The sequence below is a fragment of the Gobio gobio genome, assembly GCF_949357685.1.
Source record: "Gobio gobio genome assembly, chromosome: 4".
Taxonomy (NCBI): domain Eukaryota; kingdom Metazoa; phylum Chordata; class Actinopteri; order Cypriniformes; family Gobionidae; genus Gobio; species Gobio gobio.
Genome location: NC_137100.1, coordinates 63,683,900 through 63,707,445, shown reverse-complemented (window position 1 = coordinate 63,707,445; position 23,546 = coordinate 63,683,900). Strand labels below are relative to the sequence as shown.

The following is a 23,546-nucleotide window of genomic DNA, read 5'->3' as shown; positions in this document are numbered from 1 at the left end:
TTGGCTGATATACAACTTTGAAAATCTGAAGGCCTGTTCACACCTGGACGATTTTTGCATGTGTTAAAACGCCTCGTGACTAAACAAAGGGCATTTTTTTTGTTTTTGTTTTGATGCGGCTTGTTAAAAACTGGTCGAGCAATGAGATCGGTGCTTTAGTTCACGTGCCTGGAGCTGCTGAAGTTACAGTAAAACATGACTTGGTGGCGCTCAAGCACAAAAAAAATCGAAATATTGAGAAAATCGCCTTCAAAGTTGTCCAAAATGAAGTCCTTAGCAACGCGTATTACTAATAATAAAAATGTTTTGTTATATTTATGGTATCTTCATGGAACATGATTAGGGCTGCACGATTATGACAATCATAATTGTCGATTATTCCCTTGAAATTGTAATTGCGATTATTAATTACGATTATCACAATTTACATTGAATGTTTTGAATGGCTTAATACCATAGTTTGAAGCAACTGCATGCCATATTTTTATATACAAAAAAAAAAATTCTTCCTGAGGAAACTTTTATTGCTTTTCTATATCATTAAGCCTCTTGTCATCTATACATTTTTGTTAATAAAAAAAGTAAAAATGTATGCATGGTACAATAATAGGGGCTGGTTGCATTCGCACCGCCAGTAACTTTTATATTGACGGCACTGAGAACTAGTGTTGTTTTTGGCGGCCTGTTTTCATTTTAGTTTTAGTCTAGTCTTTGTGTCAAGCAGTCATTTTAGTTTTTATTAGTTTTAGTCATAGTCATACTCTTTTTAGTCTAGTCAAGTTTTAGTCGACTAAAAGTCTGAGCATTTTAGTCTTATTTTAGTCAGAATTATCTATGACTATTTTCGTCTAGTTTTAGTCGACGAAAACTAATGACATTTTAGTCAAGTTTTAGTCAATGAAAATTGTATTTTAGTCTCTTTTTAGTAATGCAATTCGATTTAACCAGGTCAATATAGTATAAGTACGTATTATAGACAAAACCAAAATCTTCTTTTAGCCAAACCCATTTCAAACAATGTTATCTTATTATATTATTGTTACCTTATAGACTCAAGAATACATCCATTCCAGACACGGAAAACGCTCTGATTTGAAGTTACAACATATTTATTTTACCAACTAAACAAGTACACACACATACATTTAAATAAAACAAATAAAAACATTGAGATGTCTCTTAAGGTTTGTGGTGTTTTTTCCTGTGATTTTTGTGGCCACATTTCTACCCATCTATTTCCACAACACCCGTTTTATTTTCCACTTCAATGTAATAAAAGTTTTTCCAAATGTCTTAATAAGAATAAATGCATATTTAATTTAATAGGAAAATAATATCCAAATTATTATTTAATTATTTATGTTTAAAATTAGACCCACATTATAGTTAAAATGTTTTTCTGTCTTGTATTTTATCTCAAAATAAAGGATGTAATTTTATTCCACATGGAAATGAGTGGAAATAAGTGAATATAGCCTCTTATTCGCTTATGAGGTATTCATAATGCTGCGGTTATTTTAACATATATAATTGCTGCCGTTATAACGGCACATTTCAAATGTTTACGTGCTTTTCTTTCTTTCTTTGTTTGAGCGGTGATGAAATATCTTGCTCTTGTAAATACTTGCCAGCATTTCAGTAATAGCCTACAAGTCTAGATCTTTAAAATGCATCCAGATAACAGCGAAGCACAACCGCACGGTGCTCTGCAGGGGCCAAAAAGGATATAAACCGTGAATTCTGAAGTGATTGAAAACTCAGAGATGTGGATTCAGACGGCACCACACGACCTTGGGGTTTGTCAAACAGCAATTCAGTTAGGTAATTCGGCCGGAGATTTTTACACGGGTAGTGGGAGAAAAACACTGATATTCTGCATTAAGACGACAATAAAATCACTGACTAGCCCCTGTAGATAATGAAGACACCTTACGACCGCAGGACAAACAATTACCGTCCGAATAGAGCTTACGAACCCCAACTGGCCGGCCATCGGACCCGTTCACTCACCGGAGACGCCGCGATTTAGTCTCGTTTTTATTCGTCATCGTCACATGACCAGCATTTACGTTGCGTCTCGTCTCGTTTTCGTCACGTTATAAAGGTTCGTTGACGAAGATATTTAGTCATACTTTTCGTTGACGAAAACAACACTACTGAGAACGCCAGAGACTTTTCAGAGACACACAGCACTCACATTTTCCGTCTTCATAAGCTAGCAATCTGTTTAACAGTCCTGTCTAATATGTTATTAGGTAGAACTATTATAGAAAGAAAGTAGACATTATATGTAAAAGTATCGGCGTTTGCCGTGTGGTTGATGTCCGATGTGACTAGCTGAGCAGAAATACATAATCATGTTTTGCTTGCTCCCCTCAAAGTTGCACTGGACTTTCTGCTTTGGCATAAAGTTTGAGAGGTCCATCTATCACGGTTTTCCATGATTGTAGAGTCAGGTCTCCTTTATTTATATAGCGCTTTTTACAATGCCGTTTGTTTCAAAGCAGCTTCACAGTGTTAACAGGAAAATAATGCAACAGAATTTGATTCGGCTGTACAGCCGCTCTGGAGAAAACAGTGATGTTAGTTCATGGAGTTAATATAATAAATGGCCGGGGCTACTGTGCTTGTGTTTCGCGTGCATTCGATCAGTCAACGTAACATGCTCCAAACACACCTCTTAAAGGATTAGTTCACTTTTAAATAAACGTTTGCTGATAATTTACTCACCCCCATGTCATCCAAGATGTCCATGTCTTTTTTTCTGCAGTCGAAAAGAAATTAAGGTTTTTGATGAAAACATTCCAGGATTTTTCTCCATATAATGGACTTCAATGGGCCCCAAACGGTTCAAGGTCCAAATGACAGTTTCAGTGCAGCTTTACATGATACCAGATGATGAATAAGGGTCTTATCTAGTGAAACGATTGGTCATTTAAACAAAACAAAAAAAAGTTTAAGTTTATAAGCACAAATGCTCGCCTTGCTCTGTTCTGTGATGCTCGTTCGTGACGTCCAGTGATACGCAATTACGTTGAAAAGGTCACGCTTGACGTAGGCGGAAGTACAGAGTCAGTGTTTACAAGTTAAACGTGCACATACTAAGTCAAAAGCCGTTTACAAAAAAAGGGAGTTAAAAGGTAAAACAACGATGTCGGACGATTTTGAACTTCGAGGAGAAAATGAGATGGAGTTTTTCGCCCTGCCCTACCTTTTTGAAACCCGAATACACAGAGGAAGAAATTAGGCAGATGGAAGAGACTGCTGTGGCGACACACACCTCTCAAGCATCGGGCAGGCGAAGATCTAACGAGACGTGGCAAATGCCAACCATTGCCAACAGAGGAAGAATCTCAACTGACTGGACCATTTCAATCCCGCCGTTAGAATCAGTCGTTGAGTCAGCTGGTGAAACCCTGTTTCCTTCTCGCTGCATTACCCAACAAAATGGATTTCCACCGTTAATGAGCAACAGTGTTTTAGGTGTTTTTTAGTTTGCCCAAAATTAGACACTGTCCGTACAGGGAGTGCAGAATTATTAGGCACGTTGATTTTCTGATCATATTTTTTTTCCAGGCACATTTGACCAATTCCAAACCACAGTAATCCTAATAACTACTATTGATTTAGTATTTAATAATGTATAAGTGATATATAATTGTTCATGAAGGCTGGAAATGAAAATCACCTTATATTCAGGTGTGCAGAATTATTAGGCATGTTTTCTTTTACAGATAAATTGAGCCAAAAAAGAGATTTAACTCAGACTGAAAAGTCAAAAAGTATTAAATGCCCATGAGAAGGATGCAATACTAATGCAATACTAGACATTGCAGTTAAGGCGTGACCATTGGACAGTGAAATGCTCGTTGGGTCAGCAGGATCAGACAAAAACAGGTGGTGAAGAAAAGACACCTGTTAACTGCAAAAGAATGAAGAATTAAGGTGAAGAATTAAGGGTGAAACCATCAGGAACCCTTTAGTCTCCAGCGCCACCATTTTCCAGAGCTGCAACCGACCTGGAGTCTCCAGAAGTGCAGGTGTCAGGATCTCAGAGACTTCAGTTAGGTAAAGAATCCTAAAAAATGACCCCCACTAAATAAGAATCACAAGCTGAAGTGTTGTAAAATACATGAAGCCTGCTTTTTTATATTTATATTTATTATATTTATATTTTTTTTTATAGGGCACCTATTATGCAAAATTCACTTTTACATGATGTTTGAACATAAATGTGTGTTGACGGTGTGTGTAAACAACCACCCTATAACGATAAAAATACACCCAGTATTTTTTTTTTAATCCCCAAAAATCATAAGCATTGTTTCAGATCAAGCTGTTCTCAGATTCTCTGCAGTGTGACATCAGGCCCGCCCGCAAGGTTTGACTGACACTGCCGTTTTAACACAGGAGAGATGTATATGCTACGCCCTCTTCTAAAGACGGGGCGGGGATATGCAGCTCATTTACATTTAAAGCGGTACACACCAAAACGGCACTTTTTATAGACAGGCCTCAAAATGACATTTTCAACACGTTATAATAAATTATCTGTGGGGTATTTTGTGCTGAAAGTTCACAGACACATTTTGGGACCAATATGACATCTTGTAAAAAAGGGGCATAATTGGTGCCCTTTAATGACCGATGGTTTGGCTAGATAAGACCCTTATTCATTGTCTGGTATCGTTTAAAGCCCTTTGAAGCTGCACTGAAACTGTCATTTGGACCTTGAACCGTTTGGAGCCCATTGAATGTCCATTATATGGAGAAAAATCCTGGAATGTTTTCATCAAAAACCTTAATTTCGTTTCCACTGAAGAAAGAAAGATATGGACATCTTGGATGACATGGGGGTAAGTAAATTATCAGCAAATGTTTATTTAAAAGTGAACTAATCCTTTAAGCAAGCAGAATAATGAAAGTGGAATTTTTTGTTTTGTAACGTGGCATCCGTAATCGTAGTGGCGATTAGAAATTTGATTAATTGTGCAGCCCTAAACATGATCTTTACTTAATATCCTAATGATTTTTGGTATAAAAGAAAAATCGACAATTTTGACCCACAATGTATTGTTGGCTGCTGCCACACACATGACTTATGACTGGTTTTGTGCTCCAGGGTCACAGGTTTTTTTTTTTGTCCTTTGGATCTTTTAGATAATCAATCTGAATATCCCTCATTTTCAAGACCCCCCCCCCCCCCCATAAATGTGTAGATAAACCATGGATAATCTCTCCTTAATATGCAGAGTCTGTTTGTTGCAAAGTTCATGTTTGAAATGTCCCACTTTTGGAATGCGATGGCCTACTCATGCAGTCTTTGTTGTTTTTCATTTTCCTCCTAATCACAAGATTTATAGGCTGAAGGTGTTTAGCTTGCAAGCTGTGAAGACTGCTCACTTCATTTTCATTTCCGCTCTTAGAGCTGTGACCTCTGGTCCTTGGGGGTGATCGTCTACGTAATGCTCTGTGGATATCCTCCGTTTTACTCCAAACACCATAGCCGCACCATCCCAAAAGACATGCGCAAAAAAATCATGACTGGCACCTTTGACTTCCCAGAGGAGGAGTGGAGTCAAATATCCGAGATGGCCAAGGACATTGTCCGCAAGTGAGTGTCTTTTTTCATTTTATTGAAACACATTTTCTTCCTTATTCAGTACCAAGCACAGAATGTGCGTAAATGTGTATTAAATCTTTTACCTTTTTGGCTGGGAGTCAATGGCAGCAAATGGAAAATGTTCTGAAATTTAGCACAATTATCAAGGTGTTTTTTTGTTGTTGTTGATGTAATTTTCATTTTAGTGCCACTAACTGTTCAGATTTCCACATACATTTGCAGTAAATAACTGTTGAATTTTTCCGTCTGATTCCTTGTCACACTGAGTCGAGTTCAAGTCTTTAGCACACTGACAAAATCCTCGACCTCGTCATTGGCAGAACACCCTTATGAATTAGTTGATTGTACCACTTGTTGGTTAAAAGTTGTAAGTAATTGTGATCTCAGTTGAGATTATAAAAGTTATGGTTTTGAGGGAGAAATAATCTGGCCTCAACTGAATCAAAAGGAATAAGAGATCAAGTGTGCATCCACTCATATACACCGATCACGCATAACATTATGACCTAATATTGTGTTGGTCCCCCTTTTTCTGCCAAAACTGCCCTGACTCATCTAGACACGTATAGAGACGCCTGAAGGTGTGCTGTGGTATCTGGCACCAAGATATTAGCAGCAGATCCTTTAAGTCCTGTAAATTGCGAGGTGGGGCATCCATGGATCGGACTTGTTTGTTCAGCACATCTCACAGATGCTCGATTGGATTGAGATCTGGGGAATTTGGAGGTCAAGTCAACTTGAGCCATTCCTGAACCATTTCTGCTTTGTGTCGGCGCATTATCTGCTGAAAGAGCCACAGCCACCAGGGAAACCGTTTCCATGAAAGGCTGGACATGGTCTCAACAATGCTTAGGTAGGTGGGACGTGTCAAAGTAACATCCACATGGATGGAGGACCCAAGGTTTCCCAGCAGAACATTGCCCAAAGCATCACTGCCTCCGCAGCCATGCCCTCTTCCCATAATGCACCTGGTGCCATGTGTTCCCCAGGTAAGCCACACACACACACCCGGCCATCCACGTGATGTTAAAGAACACGTGATCATCAGACCAGGCCGCCTTCTTCCATTGCTCCGGGGTCCAGTTCTGATGCTCACGTGCCACTGTTGGTGCTTTGGGCGGAGGTCAGGGGTCAGCATGGGCAGTGGTCAGCGGCTGTGCCGCCCCATACACAACAAACTGAGATGCTCTGTGTATTCTGACACCTTTCCATCAGAACCAGCATTAACTTCTTGAGCAGTTTGAGCTCCAGTAGCTCGTCTGTTTGATCGGACCACACGGGCCAGCCTTCGCTCCTCACGGGCATCAATGAGCCTCGGCCACCCATGACCCTGTGGCCGGTTCTCCACTGGTCCTCCTTGACCCTGTGGCCGGTTCTCCACTGGTCCTTCATGACCCTGTGGCCGGTTCTCCACTGGTCCTCCATGACCCTGTGGCCGGTTCTCCACTGGTCCTTCATGACCCTGTGGCCGGTTCTCCACTGGTCCTCCATGACCCTGTGGCCGGTTCTCCACTGTTCCTTCATGACCCTGTGGCCGGTTCTCCACTGGTCCTCCATGACCCTGTGGCCGGTTCTCCACTGGTCCTCCATGACCCTGTGGCCGGTTCTCCACTGGTCCTCCATGACCCTGTGGCCGGTTCTCCACTGGTCCTCCATGACTGACCCTCAGGCCAGTTCTCCACTGGTCCTCCATGACCCTGTGGCCGGTTCTCCACTGTTCCTCCATGACCCTGTGGCCAGTTCTCCACTGGTCCTCCATGACCCTGTGGCCGGTTCTCCACTGGTCCTCCATGACCCTGTGGCCGGTTCTCCACTGGTCCTTCATGACCCTGTGGCCGGTTCTCCACTGGTCCTCCATGACCCTGTGGCCGGTTCTCCACTGGTTCTTCATGACCCTGTGGCCGGTTCTCCATTGGTCCTCCATTGGAGCACTTTTGATAGAGACTGACCACTGCAGACCGGGAACACCCCACAAGAGCTGCAGTTTTGGAGATGCTCTGACCCAGTCGTCTAGCCGTCACAATCTGGCCCTTGTCAAACTCACTCAAATCCTTACGCTTGCCCATTTTTCCTGCTTCTAACACATCAACTTTGAGGACAAAATGTTCACTTTCCTAATATATCCCACCGAACTAACCGTGATGAAGAGATAAACAGTGTTATTTACTTCATGTCATAATGTTATAGCTGATCGGTGTATGATCGGTCTAGGCTTGTAAATAACTGTGTAAAATTAGATAAACTTACTCCGTATTAGTGGTGTAAGCCAATGCTTTGTTGCTCACATTTTGTAGAACCAAGAAGATCTAACATCTTGTGTTGCATTAAGGCTACTTAAAGTAAAGCCGGAGGAGAGACTAACCATAGAGGGAGTATTAGCCCATCCCTGGCTCAACTGCACTGAGGCTCTGGACAATGTGCTTCCCTCTGCTCAAATGATGATGGACAAGGTGAGCTCCAAAGAAAGATGAGATTTAGGGTGTGTTAAATCGAATCCTGGTGCGATTTGCTCTGTTACTGCGCTTCATTTCAATAAGTGTGAACGCAGACATCTGAACCCACAGCAAACAAGCGGACGGGTCTCGCTTCACTTCCAAATGAACTCTGGTGCGGTTTGACTGAAATATGAACACAACACGGATCAAAGACAAGATGTGACCCTATAAAGGACAGCTCAAGCATAGCCTTTTTTCTCATTATAGGAGCTACGTTGCACATTAAAGCTAGGTACAGGCTTCAGATCAGCAGATCTTGACCAGTGTTTAATCAGCTTTGGCATATTTAAATATGCATATTTGTCATATTTGTACCTTTTTATAAAGGGCATTTTTCCATAATCTTAAATATAGGGTATGCTTCGGCTTTCCTTTTATATTCTTACATTTGATCAATACATTTAATTAGAATAAGACACTATAGGCTGTTACCAATCAAATTAAATCATTTACACTGAAAAATGACAACTGCATTAAATAATGTTATGAGATTATGTTATTAAATAATGTTATGAGAATCACAACATCACAAACTTTTGAGAAAATCGGACAACAATTGTGACTGTGCGCTACAAGACTGTGCGCTTAACAGCTTTAGTGATTAGGAACTACAATCCCATGAAGCATTGCAAACAACATGATCGAATTAAAAACTATGGAGAAATATAAAACTGAATTTTAAAATGTTGATTTATATACACATAAACTAGGGCTGTCAATAGATTAAAACAATTAATCGCACCCTTATCGTGAAATTAATCATACGCCATTTATCTCATTAAACACATTAATTTTGGCATAATTTGCTATATCCAAAGTAAACAATCAGATTGAAGGATGATTCTCACAAAACTGTATTTTCCGCCAGCTTCAAGGATCATTGGAGACTCCAAAATGACACCAAATAACCAAATATGAGGAGTCCATATACTTCTATTATATAATACATTTATACACACCTAAGCACCCATGAAGAAAAAACATTACAGAATTCAGTGTATAGTATGCAACAACGATATTGTTTTCATTTTAGACTTCAAGCTGCGATACCGAATAGGGCCACACGGAGACGCCAAAAAACCTCCTAAATAAACCGCTTTGACTGCATAAACCTACGATTACTAATCACAACAACGTACATATGACACATCAAACATTATCTTCCCTGAGTGTGTGTGGAAACAACGCGAATGTTCTGTGTGTCTGTACATGAATGCGGCGTGTGATCAGTGATCTGGAGAGTGCGCACGCACATTTTGTTGCATCAGACACTCGCGCGTTTGCTGTACGTCACCAAAATTGCGCTCTTCAGAAACAATCGCAGAAAACGACAGAGCTCGTGTTTTAAAGCGAAGCACACTGGAACGAACAATTCACTAAAAACGCAATGTGAGTCTCTATGCTCTCGGATATCTCTGATGTGATCAGCCTGGCCTTCTTTACATTAGTGCTGTTTTGGACTGTTTGAATGAATTTGATTAGTGGATCACTGAACACTTTCCCAGAGTTGAATGGCTTTAAATGGCCTGATCACAAACAGAAGCAGAATCGAGTTAAAGAGTTAGAATGGAAATTTCCTCTTACCAGGGTTACAGGTGCTGTAGATGCTCAGTGTGATTGTGATAGAAGATCATCATCTGCGTGACAAATTACGTTAATGACGCAGCTTCACGTACCACTGTTATTTATTTGCGTTAAATTATTTTAACGCGTTAACCCTTAATCGTCCCTTGGGGTCCAGCTGTACCCCACTGGACTTTTCCTCCATTTTTAAAAAGTGTTCCCTTCATCTCAGGGTCATGAGAATCTGTGACTTTTCCTAAATAATCTATCTAAACATGCACAAAAAAGCTGGGCTTAATTTGGTTGTTCTAAAGGTGTGTAAAAAACGTTTACCGTTTAAGTCCCTCTAGGTCAGATTGACCCCACGTTGAAAATGAATGGGAAAGTGTAAATTTTTTTTTAAAAAAAATCACTTTTTTTGTCAAATTGTTTTTACTAAATCCAGTATAAATCTGAAAATTTCTACATTTATATCAAGATCTGGTCCTAGAGCATAAACACAAAGTGGAACGAACTTTCTGTCTCATACACACACGCACACACGCACACACACACACACACACACACACACACACGTGTGTGTGACTGCAACAGAGAGCATTTTTATCGAAACTGGCAAATAAAATCAACAAAACTGGCATAAATCTGAAAAAATTCCATACATAAATGAAGGACAAATACTAGAGCACAAATGCAACATGGAACAATCATGAGAAAGAGAGGGAAAAGGGCAAATAAAAGAAAGATGAAAGGCAGCTTAACTTTTGCATAACTTCCCTATGGACCTCTAGTGGATAATGTGGTCATTGCACTCTCTCTCTCTTTAACTATAAATCCTAAAGTTTTTCCACAAACCTACAGATGGCGGTATTCTATCCCTAACACATAGAGCAATGTCCAAAAACTATTTATATTTATTTAAGATCATCATTCAAGTGATTTTTTCATAAAAAAATTTTTTTTAATGAGCCAATTTATGACATAGTTAAGTATTTGTGCAGTAAATAGGTAAAAAATGACCAAATACCCACAAAAACACAGCATAAATGTATAGTTGAGAAGTAAATAAAAAAATTTATATATAGTTTTCCATGTAAAAAAAATTATATTTCCTTATGCAATCGCTCTGTAAAAGTTTGGGGTCTATCTGACCCCAAGGGACTCAAACATAAACCCTACTTGAGGGACGATTAAGGGTTGTTAACGTTGACAGCCCTAATATAAACATTATAGCTTAAGTTTGTTGCAAAATATGCATAAATATTTAAGTATTTTGACTCGATTACGTCATTCGCAGCGCTTCATGGTAGACATTTTTGTACGTTTTAGCTTGTTTTGGCTCAGATTAGTGTAAATTCCTGTGCAGCATCATGGGTAATGTAGTTTTTCACCATGAATTCCACTGTTAAAAATGACTGTTTTAAAACTAAGATGAAATAACGCAGGCTGACGGCTTAAACAGCAGCAAATACCACCGATGAACAACCTTGTAGCTCACAGTAGGGCTGTCTTTAAAGGTTTAAGTTATCGTTAAACATCAATTTGAGCAGAGGTGGACAAAGTACGCAACTCTATTACTTGAGTAAAAGTAAAAGTACTACTGGTCAAATATTACTCCGTTACAAGTGAAAGTTCTAAAAACAGATTTTTACTTAAGTAAAAGTACAGAAGTATTTGTTTTTAAAAGTACTTAAGTATCAAAAGTACATTTCCTTTTTTATGTCAATGCATTATTTTAATACTGTTGCATTGTTGTATAAATGCACATTATGCCACCAAGGTGGTTTAAGCCAGTCAGTGATGCTCCATCCGACATGCTAGCATACGACTACCTTAAACTCATTTCTTTACTTTAGATTTGTATAGAGCATTGTAACTTTTATACAAGTATTGAAATGTTCAATTTCTTGTATAAAAGTTACAGAGCTCTTTACAAAGCTGCTGTCACTTTAAGGCTGAATGCACAGATCCTATACACTGATACGCATCCAATATTCTCCCAACTGTTTACTCTTCTCTTTCTCCCAGACATCTACATTTTTTAACATTTTATGAGACATGCATCAAAGTGTATGCCAACTAAACTAATCTTTAATCTTTTGAGAAAACTGAAACATACTTTTTAAGTATGGCCATGGCCACACACTGCACAGAGGAACCGTCTTCTTCCATTTTGCTGTAAACTGATCATTGTTAAAAAAAATGTTGGGAAACTTCACATGACCCTATACAAGAGTGCTTACTTATAGGCTGTCTGAAAAAAAAAGAAAACAAAAGAAAAAAAAATACCTTTAACGAAGACAAACATCATCCACTGACTTTTAAAGCTGCTATAGAAACGACTTTCGACTTTGAGGACCTTGATAGAAATGTAGTGGAGTAAAAAGTACGATATTTGTCTTTCAAATGTATTGAGGTTAAAGTAAAAGTATCCCTAAAAAATAGTACTCCAGTAAAGTACAGATCAAGTACTCAAAAAGTGTACTTAAGTACAGTACTTAAGTAAATGTACTTAGTTACTGTCCACCTCTGAATTTGAGATCAATTTCAGAAAATGAATGGAGTTTTTCCTTCCGGAACCGGACTGTTGTGCTCTATTTATGCATGTTACTGGTATTCCCAAACTTTGCTTTGTCATTTGCTAGATTGACTTTTATTTATATAGCGCTTTATGCAACACAGATTCTTCAAAGCAGCTTCACAGAAATAAACAGGAAAATTAATCAGTTATAAAACAAATTCAGTTTCAGCTCTACAGTAGACAATCGTGCAACATTGGCACTGTTATTGAACTGAACATGAATCAACACTAATTTGAGCATCGTTCTTCAACTATGAAACTATTGATTTCAGCAATAAAGCAGCTCTACAGATGACAATAGTCGCATTCAGCTCAATTTCGATTCAATGTTGAATCAATTCAGGGAGACAATGGTTTGGTTATTTAAAAATAAAAAAATATGCCTCACCGTGCAGCAGAGCAGAGATTAAAATTTGAACTCGTTGAATCATTGAACAAAGCAGTGCAATGCATCATATTGCACTAGTGGAGTGTAAACTTCTGCACTTCTTGTATGTATGCATGCTGTTGCTGGATGTGCATAGTAAATATATGAGTTGTTTTTTGTTCATTCAGGCAGTTGTGGCTGGAATCCAACAGGCACATGCTGAGCAACTGGCCAACATGAGGATACAAGACCTCAATCTCAGTCTGAAGCCACTCAACTCTGTCAACAACCCCATTTTGAGAAAGAGGAAACTGCTTGGGTGAGTCTCTTCTGTTCAGTTAATCGTGACCGTGGTTTTCATTTACCTGCTCACCCTTAAAGGGATAGTTCACCCAAAAAGGCAAATTCTGTCATTTAATTACTCACCCTCATGTCGTTCCAAACCTATAAGAAAAACATATTTGTGTTCCAAAGATGAATTGATGAAACTTGAGAGGTTTTTGTCCCCTCCATTGAAAGACCGAAATACTGTAATACCGAAATAAGAGATTTTAAAATAAATCCATATGAATCGTCTTCTGAAGAGACGCCATCACTTTATATGATGAGCAGATTTAATTTAGGCTTTTATTCACATATTAACATTGAACAGCGAACAATATTTACTAGGCCTGTCGCAATAATCATTATATCGCACAATATATGTACATGACCTCGATCATTTTTTGGGATGCTATAGATCGCCCATTTTGTTTCCATGATAATGAATGTCACCAACATTTTACTCGATTGTGCCGTCATCTTTTATGTTTTCCGTGATGGAGGTGAAAGTGCTTCTCGGGCAGTTCCTTCATACACAGAGCGGTTATCGACAGGTGAAAAAAGGCGGCATTTGAGGCGTTAGTGTTTTCCTGACAACTACTGATAGTTTGGATTTCAAAGCGCGCAATCCCCTTTTCCGGCGCACATATAAATGTCAACGCAGAACGATGAGTGTTAAAGCCGCTTCACAAGGGAAAATGTTTATTTACTATTTATCCCATTTGTTTTATTTTTATTTAGGATAATATATTTTTTACCCTTAATTTCAATGATCTAAAGAATTAAAAGGTTTTCATTTGAAAGTGTGTAGGTCTACTTGCATTATTATGCTGTTATATTAGGATTATATATTCAGTGGCATAAAATGGTCTCAAAATGACAATTCTGGGACGATATGTCGCGAAATAAAAAGTAGTTATCGTGACAGGCCTACTATTTACAACATTCATATTTGGTCATGGAAGCTGAAGCGTGAGAACCAATGATGTTTGTTATTGTGCGTCAAGAAAGTACGGTTGAGCTTCTGTTTATTTTCGCTGATAAAGTTAAATTAGACCTCCGATGGAGGGACACATCTCTCTCGGATTTCATTAAAAATATCTTCATTTGTGTTCTGAAGATGAACCCTTTCGGGTTTGGAGCGGTATGAGGGTGAGTTTTTGTGTGAATAAACCCTTTAACAGCATTCACTTATAGATGCATGTTTAATTTCTGCCTCATGCAGCACCAAACCTAGTGATGAACTTTTCATCAATGATCCAGAGAACGAGGCAGAGGACACCAACGTGTCTCTGGAAAAACTAAGGGATGTAATCGCACAGTGCATCTTACCACAGGCTGGTACGTATGAACACACTCACTTCTGCGTCTGGACACTGTTTTCATTGAAGCGCACACACACACACGTCACTCGCTTTTAGTAATAAAAAAGCTTCGCTGCTGAATTGTAACATCGTTATTTTGAAGTAAATAAACTCTGCTTCGTTGTTAATAAAGAAAGACGCTGAACAGATGCTGGTACACACTCACTCTCTCTCTCTCTCTCTCTCTCTCTCTCTCTCTCTCTCTCTCTCTCTCTCTCTCTCTCTCTCTATCTCTCTCTCTCTCTCTCTCTCTCTATCTATCTATCTATCTATCTATCTCTCTCTCTCTCTATCTATCTCTCTATCTCTCTCTCTCTCTCTCTCTCTCTCTCTCTATCTATCTATCTATCTATCTCTCTCTCTCTCTCTCTCTCTCTCTATCTATCTCTCTATCTCTCTCTATCTCTCTCTCTCTCTCTCTATCTATCTCTCTATCTCTCTCTATCTCTCTCTCTCTCTCTATCTCTCTCTCTATCTATCTCTCTATCTCTCTCTATCTCTCTCTCTCTCTCTATCTATCTCTCTATCAATTCAATTCAGCTTTATTGGCATGACTGTGGGATAGTACAATGTTGCCAAAGCAATAAACATGTAACAAGTTATACAGGTATGGATAAATAGATAAAATAAAAAAAATAAAAATAAAAACCCTTAAAGAAAAAACAAAACAAACATATGTACATTGTACTATATTGTACATATGTTATCATAACTCCACAAGTGGTAATTACAGAGAGCAGTGGTGAGACTGGAAAGAGCAACACAATAAAATAAAAAGGGGAAGAGGGTTCAGCCTTTGTCCCTCACAAACTGAGCTGCCAAGTGAACACATTTCTCTTTTTCTCCTAAAATATAATAGTTTGTCGATGTGGCTTGCTTGATGGAATTCAGGTAAAATTTGAGTAATTTGGGTGAAATATGTTTCTCTAATGTTGTTTTATTTGCTGCACTGTGTGAGGAAGTGCAGCTCGTTCTCTACGACTCCATCAGGGCATTGTGAACACAGTCTGAGCTCTCTCTCTCACACACACACACACACACACACACACACACACACACACACACACACACACACACACACACACACACACACACACACACACACACACACACACACACACACACACACACACTCGACTCCATCAGGGCAGTGTGAACACAGTCTGAGCTCTCTGGCTCTGCAGCTCTGCTTGTGTCGGCCCGTCTCCACACACAGACTGTGCTCACTCAAACGATACTTTTGCCCATTGGCCAAATTTGCCCATTGGCTCCTGTCCATCATGGCCTCCTAATCATCCCCAAATACAGATTGGCTTCCTCACTCTGTCTCCTCTCCACCATCAGCTGGTGTGTGGTGGGCGTTCTGGCGCAAAATGGCTGCCGTCGCATCATCCAGGTGGTGCTGCACATCGGTGGTGGTTGAGGAGATTCCCCCCTTCTATGTGTAAAGTGCTTTGAGTGCCTAGAAAAGCGCTATATAAATGTAACAAATAAAATTATAAAAAATAAAATTACTTCGTCAGGAGTTTTCTCTGACGATAGTCTCTAATTCAAGTAAGGGGCCAATTGATAATCTTTCTTTATTCTGCTGAAGTACTTCAATTTGTTCTACTTTGATTTGCCAATCGTTGATGTATTCTTCCTGGGTTCTTTTTTGTATTTCTTTAAGTTTTGATAGTTTTGATTGGATTGTTGAATTTAGTTGGTGTGTTTCCACTAAATAGTGCAAGGGGTCACTCTCTGGGTGTCCTGCCCTGTGTGTAAGAGCGCAGTGATGGTGGGCATCACACACACACACACACGCAGTGATGGTGGGCATCTGAGAGTTGGAACCAGAACTTCACTGCTCTCTTCTGGATCAGGAGAGGGAATCTGCCCTGCAGCCCAGACTAGGAGCATTTCTGTGAAGTCCCAGGATGTTCTTACAGAACTCGAGGTGGAAGATATATTTATAGTCTAGTTTAAATTTGGGGCCTCAGATTTCACAGCCATACAGAAGAATGGGCTTGATGATGCTATTGAAAATTTTCCGCCACAGTTTAATAGGTGGGTTAAATTTGAACAGTGATCTTCGTATACTGTAATAAGCCCTGCGTGCCTTATCAGTCAGATCTTTTATTGCCATCTCAAATTTTCCAGAAGCAGAGATTGTAAGACCCAAATAATTATAATGTGTGACATGATTAAGAAGCGTTACCCCGATTGTAAAAGGATATTTTTTTGTCAGTAAGGCGAGGTTTTTTCTGGAAGATCATGATTTTGGACTTTGACATGTTGATTGGTGAGGCCCAGTCGCTGCTCTCTATCTCTCTCTCTCTATCTCTCTCTCTGTTTACTTGATAAAGTTTTAAATATGGATTTTTTTTTTTACACAAATGCGTAGATTTGCTTCAGAAGGCCTTTATTAACACCCCAGAGCCGCGTGGAGCAGTTATATGATGGGCAGATGCACTTTTTATGGACTTCAAAAACAGAGCAACTATGAATCAAATTCTAATGCTTGGATTAGTCTGGACTTTTGTAATATAACTCAAGATTATATTCGTCTGAAAGAAGAAAGTCAGATACACCTAGGACAACTTGAGGGTGAGTAAATTATGGGCTAATTTTCATTTTTGGGTGAACTATGCCTTTTAAAGGCGATTTTCTCAATATTTAGATTTTGTCCAGATTTTCAAATGGTTATATCTCGGCCAAATATTGTCATATCCTAACAAATAGCTTATTTATTCAGCTTTCAGGTGATTGTATAAATCTCAATTTGAAAAAATGTACCCTTATGACTGGTTTTGTTTAGCCTGGATGCCAGCCAAACTTAGCCCCGCCCACAACATTTGAGGTCGGGAAGTTCGGTCTGGACCTGAACGGTTGTGGAGCAACTATGCTTGAACCAGAGCTGCTCGGACCAATCAAATTGTCAATAACAGATTTAAGTTGTCAATGCTGGCAAATGACCGTGGTATAAGCGGGAAAATCCACTGCTTGTTGTGCATTTAAACATTTTGAATGCGCTTGGCATCGGGCGGTTCTTTGCCCTTCACGTCGTGTATTAGTGACTTTAACCACTTCAGCTCTGCAGCATATTTAGATTTTTTTAGAGAATAAGGCATTAAAAAAGTTATTGAGATTAATCTGTGCAAACTATCTAATAACTCTAATAAATCCGCCTCCTCAACTTTGTAAAGGGAGATCTCGGGCTCTGATTGGTCTAGAAGCATGATCGACATGTCTATAGAGAGCTGAGATACTCAGCTTTTTTGACGTATGACGCAATACGTGATGACGTCATCAAATCGTGGCTAACAAAGACGATCCTAACTAAGGATAATAAGAGTATTTGTCTGCATCACATGTTTTGATCTGGACATCAGTGACGTATTACAGTGTCATTTGGCCATGCTTGCTCACAGACTTGTGAAAATGGTCTCATTTTGAAGAAAACAACCTAAGGAACGAGCTGATATAATAGCGTTTGAGGCTATTAGGTTCAAAACGCGTTATTGATCCGAACAGGATTATGACTCATGTGTTTGCTTGTTCAAAGGAGTCATTTCCATCTTCGTGATTCTTTTGATAATAACGTTACTGTAAAGTGTTGGATCGGCTGCACAGTGATATTCTTGAGGTTAAGAGCTTTCATTTGATATATGACTTGTCTATTTTTGGTGAGATTGTGTGATATATAAATATGAAATTTAATATTATTCTAGGGTTGGGCGATGTCTCCTAAATTGGCAGTTGACGATGTTTACAGTAAAACATCATGATGGACGATGATATCGTCGTTTTTTTTTATTAATACAAATATATAATTTACTATATCTGTATTGTACCATCTCTTTACATAAATACTATTTTCTACTTAAAAACTATAATTTCGTTATTTTTCTAACCCAAATAATGACTCTTCCGCGCTAGGTTGCACGTGAGGTAAAAAAGTAGCTTCCTTCCACTTAAGAAGAGTTGTGCACTTTTTATTTTAATATATCTTTACATAAATACCATTTTCTAATTCAAAACTATAATTTCGTCAGTGTTTTGTATGTTAATGCTGTTTTACGTGAATAATACAGAGTGAAGCACAAAGCTTTGTTTACAAAGAAAGTAAATTCGCAGCCATGAATGGATTCATGCCGAATGAGAGGTAGCTGAGCCCAATTCAAGATTCGTTAGCTTTTTTATTCTGTTTTGCGATTTCCGTGAATTTTAACAGTAGGCCTAACGTAAGTCCATTTTATCCCACATGGACATACATCTCGTTTCTTTTCTCAAATCTTCACTCGCGTCGCACCCATTTCGCAGGGAATTATAAACGTTTCTTCCTTTCGTTTGTTTATAATTAAGTCTATTATACCCATTCACGTCCTTTACTGTGGGAAAGTAGAAAAACATTGTAGGACGAATAGGCTACCTTTTTACTTAATTTTATTTAACACAGTTTGTGCTTGTTATTAGACTTGGTAAGGCGCGTCAAGTTTATTTGAATAGCGCATTTCACACACACAGGCCATTTTACTTTAGTTTTCTCTGGCAGTGAATAATCAAACATAGCTTAAATGTCTTTACCCTGTGGAAGATAAAATACGCTCTTCAGAACTTTTACAACAAGTGTTGCTTTGCAAGATCATGAGAAAACATGAAGACGAAGATATTCGAGATGGTGTCTATATCCAGCTCGTGTTTCATCTCGCGCAGAGCGGAGGGGACGCATCATTGAGGGGAAATGAAATTATTAATTTTTTCATAATATTTAATTTTCTTATATTCTTTAGGACAGGGGTTTTCAAACTTTATGATGCCAAGGACCCCCAAATATGATGAACCCCCTTCCTAAAATCCATCTATTTTTTGTACAAAAAAATATTTAAACTGTTAGATAAATAGTAAGGGTGACATTATAAATACAACATATTGTTTACGAACAAGAAAGGAGAGAAACATTTAGAAATGAAACAGTTAGAATATTCAGTAGAATTTATTCATTTTTGCTTTGACCCCTTTGAACCTTCTGGAGGACCCCAGTTTGAAAACCCCTGCTTTAGGTTACCATTATTTACTGATAATTGTTTAAATTAAAATTCAGACCTTATCTTTTTCTATGTAACATAAATGAAAAAGTGATTGGGTTATCAAGAAAGTTGAGGTTCTAATCTTTCAAACGATACCATATATGTCTAGTTTTGTGCTGTACAGATTTTTTCATTTTTATAGATTTTTTCAAATGATTATAATGATGCAATATTGGACCCACGGGTGGGTCGGTGAGGGGGTGCAGAGCTGAAGTGTTAAGCTGCCGTATTAATACGGACTAGGTGGTTCCAAACAACCAACCATGAAGTATTATTTTAAATTGTAGTACTTACGGTATCTTTTTGTTGTTTTTACAGGTGACAATGAGGATGAAAAGTTAAATGAAGTTATGCATGACGCGTGGCGCTTCAATCGGGACTGCAAGCTGCTCAGAGATGGATTGCAAGGGTTAAGCTGGGATGGTAGGTGCACTCGAACATCACCTGTGCTTTTTACAATAATCTGAAATTGTGTGAATTTGAGGTGAGCACTCGTATCGATATTTTTTTAGTAGATTCAGGTAAGAGGTCGTAGGATTTGGTTTGGAAGTGCAGCATCAGAGCTGATCAAAATCTTCAAAAACTTTATATATGACCCCTTTATGCTTTTAAGTGTTAATGATGCTTTCTTTGTCAAGTGCTTGGATCCCATCCTTGACTAATTAAATTCATAATTCATCTCAAAGGCCATCATTTCTGTATGAATTGACCGATCGATCAAGCCCAGTTCCAATCTGTTATCCGTTTTTCTTTCTTCACAGGTAGATCATTTTCAGACAAAGTCGATCGCTTAAAGCTGGCTGAAATCGTCAAACAGGCCATCGAAGAAAAGACAAATTTACAAGACTCCCAATAGCAAGTGCTGAAATTTCTCTCTCTTTTGTACCGTTCATTATAATTGTCATTAGGCGTATGATTGCAAAACATCTTTTGTATTAAACTGCAGACCTTTTTCCATGGTCATGCTGTAGTCTGTTGTATATCTCTAGCTGAAACCAAGTTGTTGTTGGTATGATTTGTTTTCACTACAGACTGCAGTAAAGAAACGTGTTTTAAAAATTGCAGCGTTTTCATTTCTGGGGAAGTAGAAATGGAAGGGATCGCACATAATGCTGTCTATATTAGATGACATTTTGTCATTCTTCTTAATAGGTATGTAAATAAGATAAAAGTATGATTTTAAAATGTAATATGCTAAATTGATGTAATGCACAGTTTGGGAAACGATTACATAATGTTATTAAATATATTTTGTTTATTCCGCATCTGAAAAACACTTTTTTGTTACAAAATCACAAAAAAGCATAAAATATGCAGCATTAATGGGGCCAAATAAAATGGTGCAAAATGATTGAAAATGTATTTCCGATGATGTTTAACTGAATTATGGCAAGCAGCCATTATCAGGGCCAAGCACAAAGAAGAAGACAAGACATGCCAAAATGTGTCAGATCAACGGCAGCAATGAGCAATTAAACACATTTTAAGATGATTTTAGGCAAAAAGGCTGAAAAAGGCATTGTAGTCAATGGGAATTTTGTTCGGTTATAGCGCCACCAAGAGGCACAGTCCTATCATTATATTTTTGTGTCCTCGGAGTGAACCCATACATGTGTGTCAATTTTAGTGAAAATATCTCATTTCGTTTTGGAGTTATAGACATTTATATGAAAAAAACACGGTAAAATGACTGACACCTGACTTTGATTGGATTTTACTCCCCCTTACTATCAATATTTTGACATTTGGGTATTAGCGTTTAGCTATCAACCTATGTTTCTGAACTTCTGACGCTGGTTTCGTCTCGATTGGACTAGCGGTTTCGAAGATATCAGCTAACGTTTTTAAAGCGCTAAATTACCACGCTGCACAAACCATCAGCCGAAACCTGGCAAGTCTGGTATCGTTGGACTCGGCAAGGATTCAAGAGACCAAAAAAGTTACTCCCATGAAAATAAGTCAAACACACCCATCTTTTTGTATTTGGGGAAAAAAATTCTCCACTAGGTGGCGTGTTTCAAAACTTCTCAGGCTCCTTCAAGGCATCGTGCTGATGACCCATACCGAGTTTTGTAACAATCTGTTCATGAGATCATAAAATACAGCGTTTTAGCACACAATTCAAAATGTCCGACAGCAAAAATGGACGATATGGTAAAATTGGATATCAGTCGACTCGGCATGATGTCCCGAATCGGAGGAGACCACTTTTCATTTTTGGACAAACGGTTCAGAAGTTATAAGCAAAAATAGCCATTTTTCGTATCTCCGCACCAGTAGGTGGCGCTGCGCAGAAACGCTGCATGTTGCCTCAGGTCATGCTTGTGATGACTTGTACCAAGTTTGGTTTGAACACGATAAAGCGTTGCAGAGATATAGCCTTAAGTGTATTTTTGCAACAGCTACGTAAAATTTGTTTGCGCGTTTATCAAAAACCATTTGACGAATCAACTCGAATTGTAAGGTTTTTTCTCTCAGCCTGGTCTGAAGATGATCTGGTTCATTTTCGTGCAAATCGGACGAACCGTCTTAGACGAGTTCGCAAAAGTAGTTTTTTCGGAAAATTCAAAATGGTAGGAACAGTTTTGCGACAGAAAATGGCGTCATAAAGTGCAATCGAATCGCCATAAGCCAAGGAATCAGAGGAAAAAATTATTTGGCGGAAGGAACACTAACGGTTTCAATAGGAGCCAATTTTGGGCTAAATATAACTGCAACCCCAAAAATTGGACGGTGACATGCAAGCATGGCTGGGAGCTTCAGGAAAACTGCAATAGCAGCATTTTTGGAAATTTCATTATAACTTTGCACCACAAAGTGGTTCTGTCTCAACTTTGAGTACCTTCATGGTGCCCAAGACCCGGAGTTTCGTAACGATATGCCAATGTGTTTATAAAATATAGCAATATGCGAAACCATTTTCAGTTACAGCTTTGGATCTTTTTTGTCAGTTTTGTAATTGAAATGACAGCCGTGTTTTACAAGGTACACTAATGTCCTAATAGACTATGAGCAACAGAGACACATGTCAATTTTGAAGTCAATCAGACAACGGTCCTGTAGTTAAAGCCAATTTCATGTTTTGTTCAATTTTAGCACCACCAAGAGGTGCAGTCCCACCGCTTTTTTTTTCTTCTTCAGAGTGTCCCCATACACAAGCATGTCAAATTTGGTGAAAATCTACGTTTATATTTATGAGATATATATTTATGTTGTGAAAAATGACCCACACTCGACTGCATTTTCTTGCCACTTCCTATCAAAATGGTGACATTTTACCATTTCCCTTTAATCAACTGAGATTCCGATTTTCCTACGGTGGTTATACCTACTGTATAGTAGTGTGTGACAAAAGAAGTATGTCTGAATTCTCAGTACTCATAAAATAGTAGGAAACAAGTCCCCGGATGACCTACTACTTTCCTACGAGATTCTGAAGTGTGCATATGATGGGAATGTTTACTATCCCATGAGGCCACAGGAGAGGATTTGGGAATGGCAGTGAAGCGACACAACTGATGCTGGTAGGTCACATAACGACAACATGGCGGATATAGTAGGCCTATGTCCGGATTACATTCATACTAGGGATGCCACAATTCTCAATATAATATTGAACCGGTTTTGCATTTTAATTAATAATTTTTCTACAAATTCTATAATTTGACTCCGTCCCAAACCACGCGACATACATTCACATCACACGTTAGTGTTAGAGTTATACTCACGGAACACTATAGTTATTCACAATCACCAAAGTTCATTATTTGCATAAGTTTTACAGTCTTGCCGGTTAAACATGCGCTTTTCCGAGCGTGCGCACTAAACGCCTGTCAAACACGTGATTACTGAACTAAGTATTCGTCTTACTGCACTAATACTGTCAAATACACACAAGGTTAACATAAACACAGTCGGTTATGTCTAAAGTGAAAGTTAAATCGGTGTGTGTCTGTATATTAGATGCGTGCAGGTCTTACATTGACAGCAGCGCAGCCTGAACACGCTGTCCTTAAAGGGACAGTTCACCTATAAAATTGTCATTTACTCACTCTAATATTGTTCCAAACCTGTATTCATTTCTTGATGACAGAATTTTCATTTTTGAGTGAACTATCTCTTTAATGTTAATACAACAACAAAAGACAAAGAAAATCCCTCAC

At 38.6% G+C, this 23,546-nt stretch overlaps 1 protein-coding gene across 1 annotated transcript in view; it reads left to right on the top strand.

Annotated features, from left to right (window-relative positions):
* Positions 1-20,737, top strand: part of mapkapk5 (MAPK activated protein kinase 5) — a 54,421-nt gene extending 33,684 nt beyond the window's left edge. The window contains exons 9-14 of the mRNA XM_079815921.1: positions 5,427-5,614; positions 7,953-8,073; positions 12,818-12,948; positions 14,176-14,291; positions 19,702-19,810; positions 20,149-20,737. Of these exons, the coding sequence (XP_079672047.1) occupies positions 5,427-5,614; positions 7,953-8,073; positions 12,818-12,948; positions 14,176-14,291; positions 19,702-19,810; positions 20,149-20,239 (756 nt within the window). The 3' untranslated portion in view covers positions 20,240-20,737. The remainder of the gene's footprint in view (positions 1-5,426; positions 5,615-7,952; positions 8,074-12,817; positions 12,949-14,175; positions 14,292-19,701; positions 19,811-20,148) is intronic.
* Positions 20,738-23,546: the final 2,809 nt, after the last annotated feature.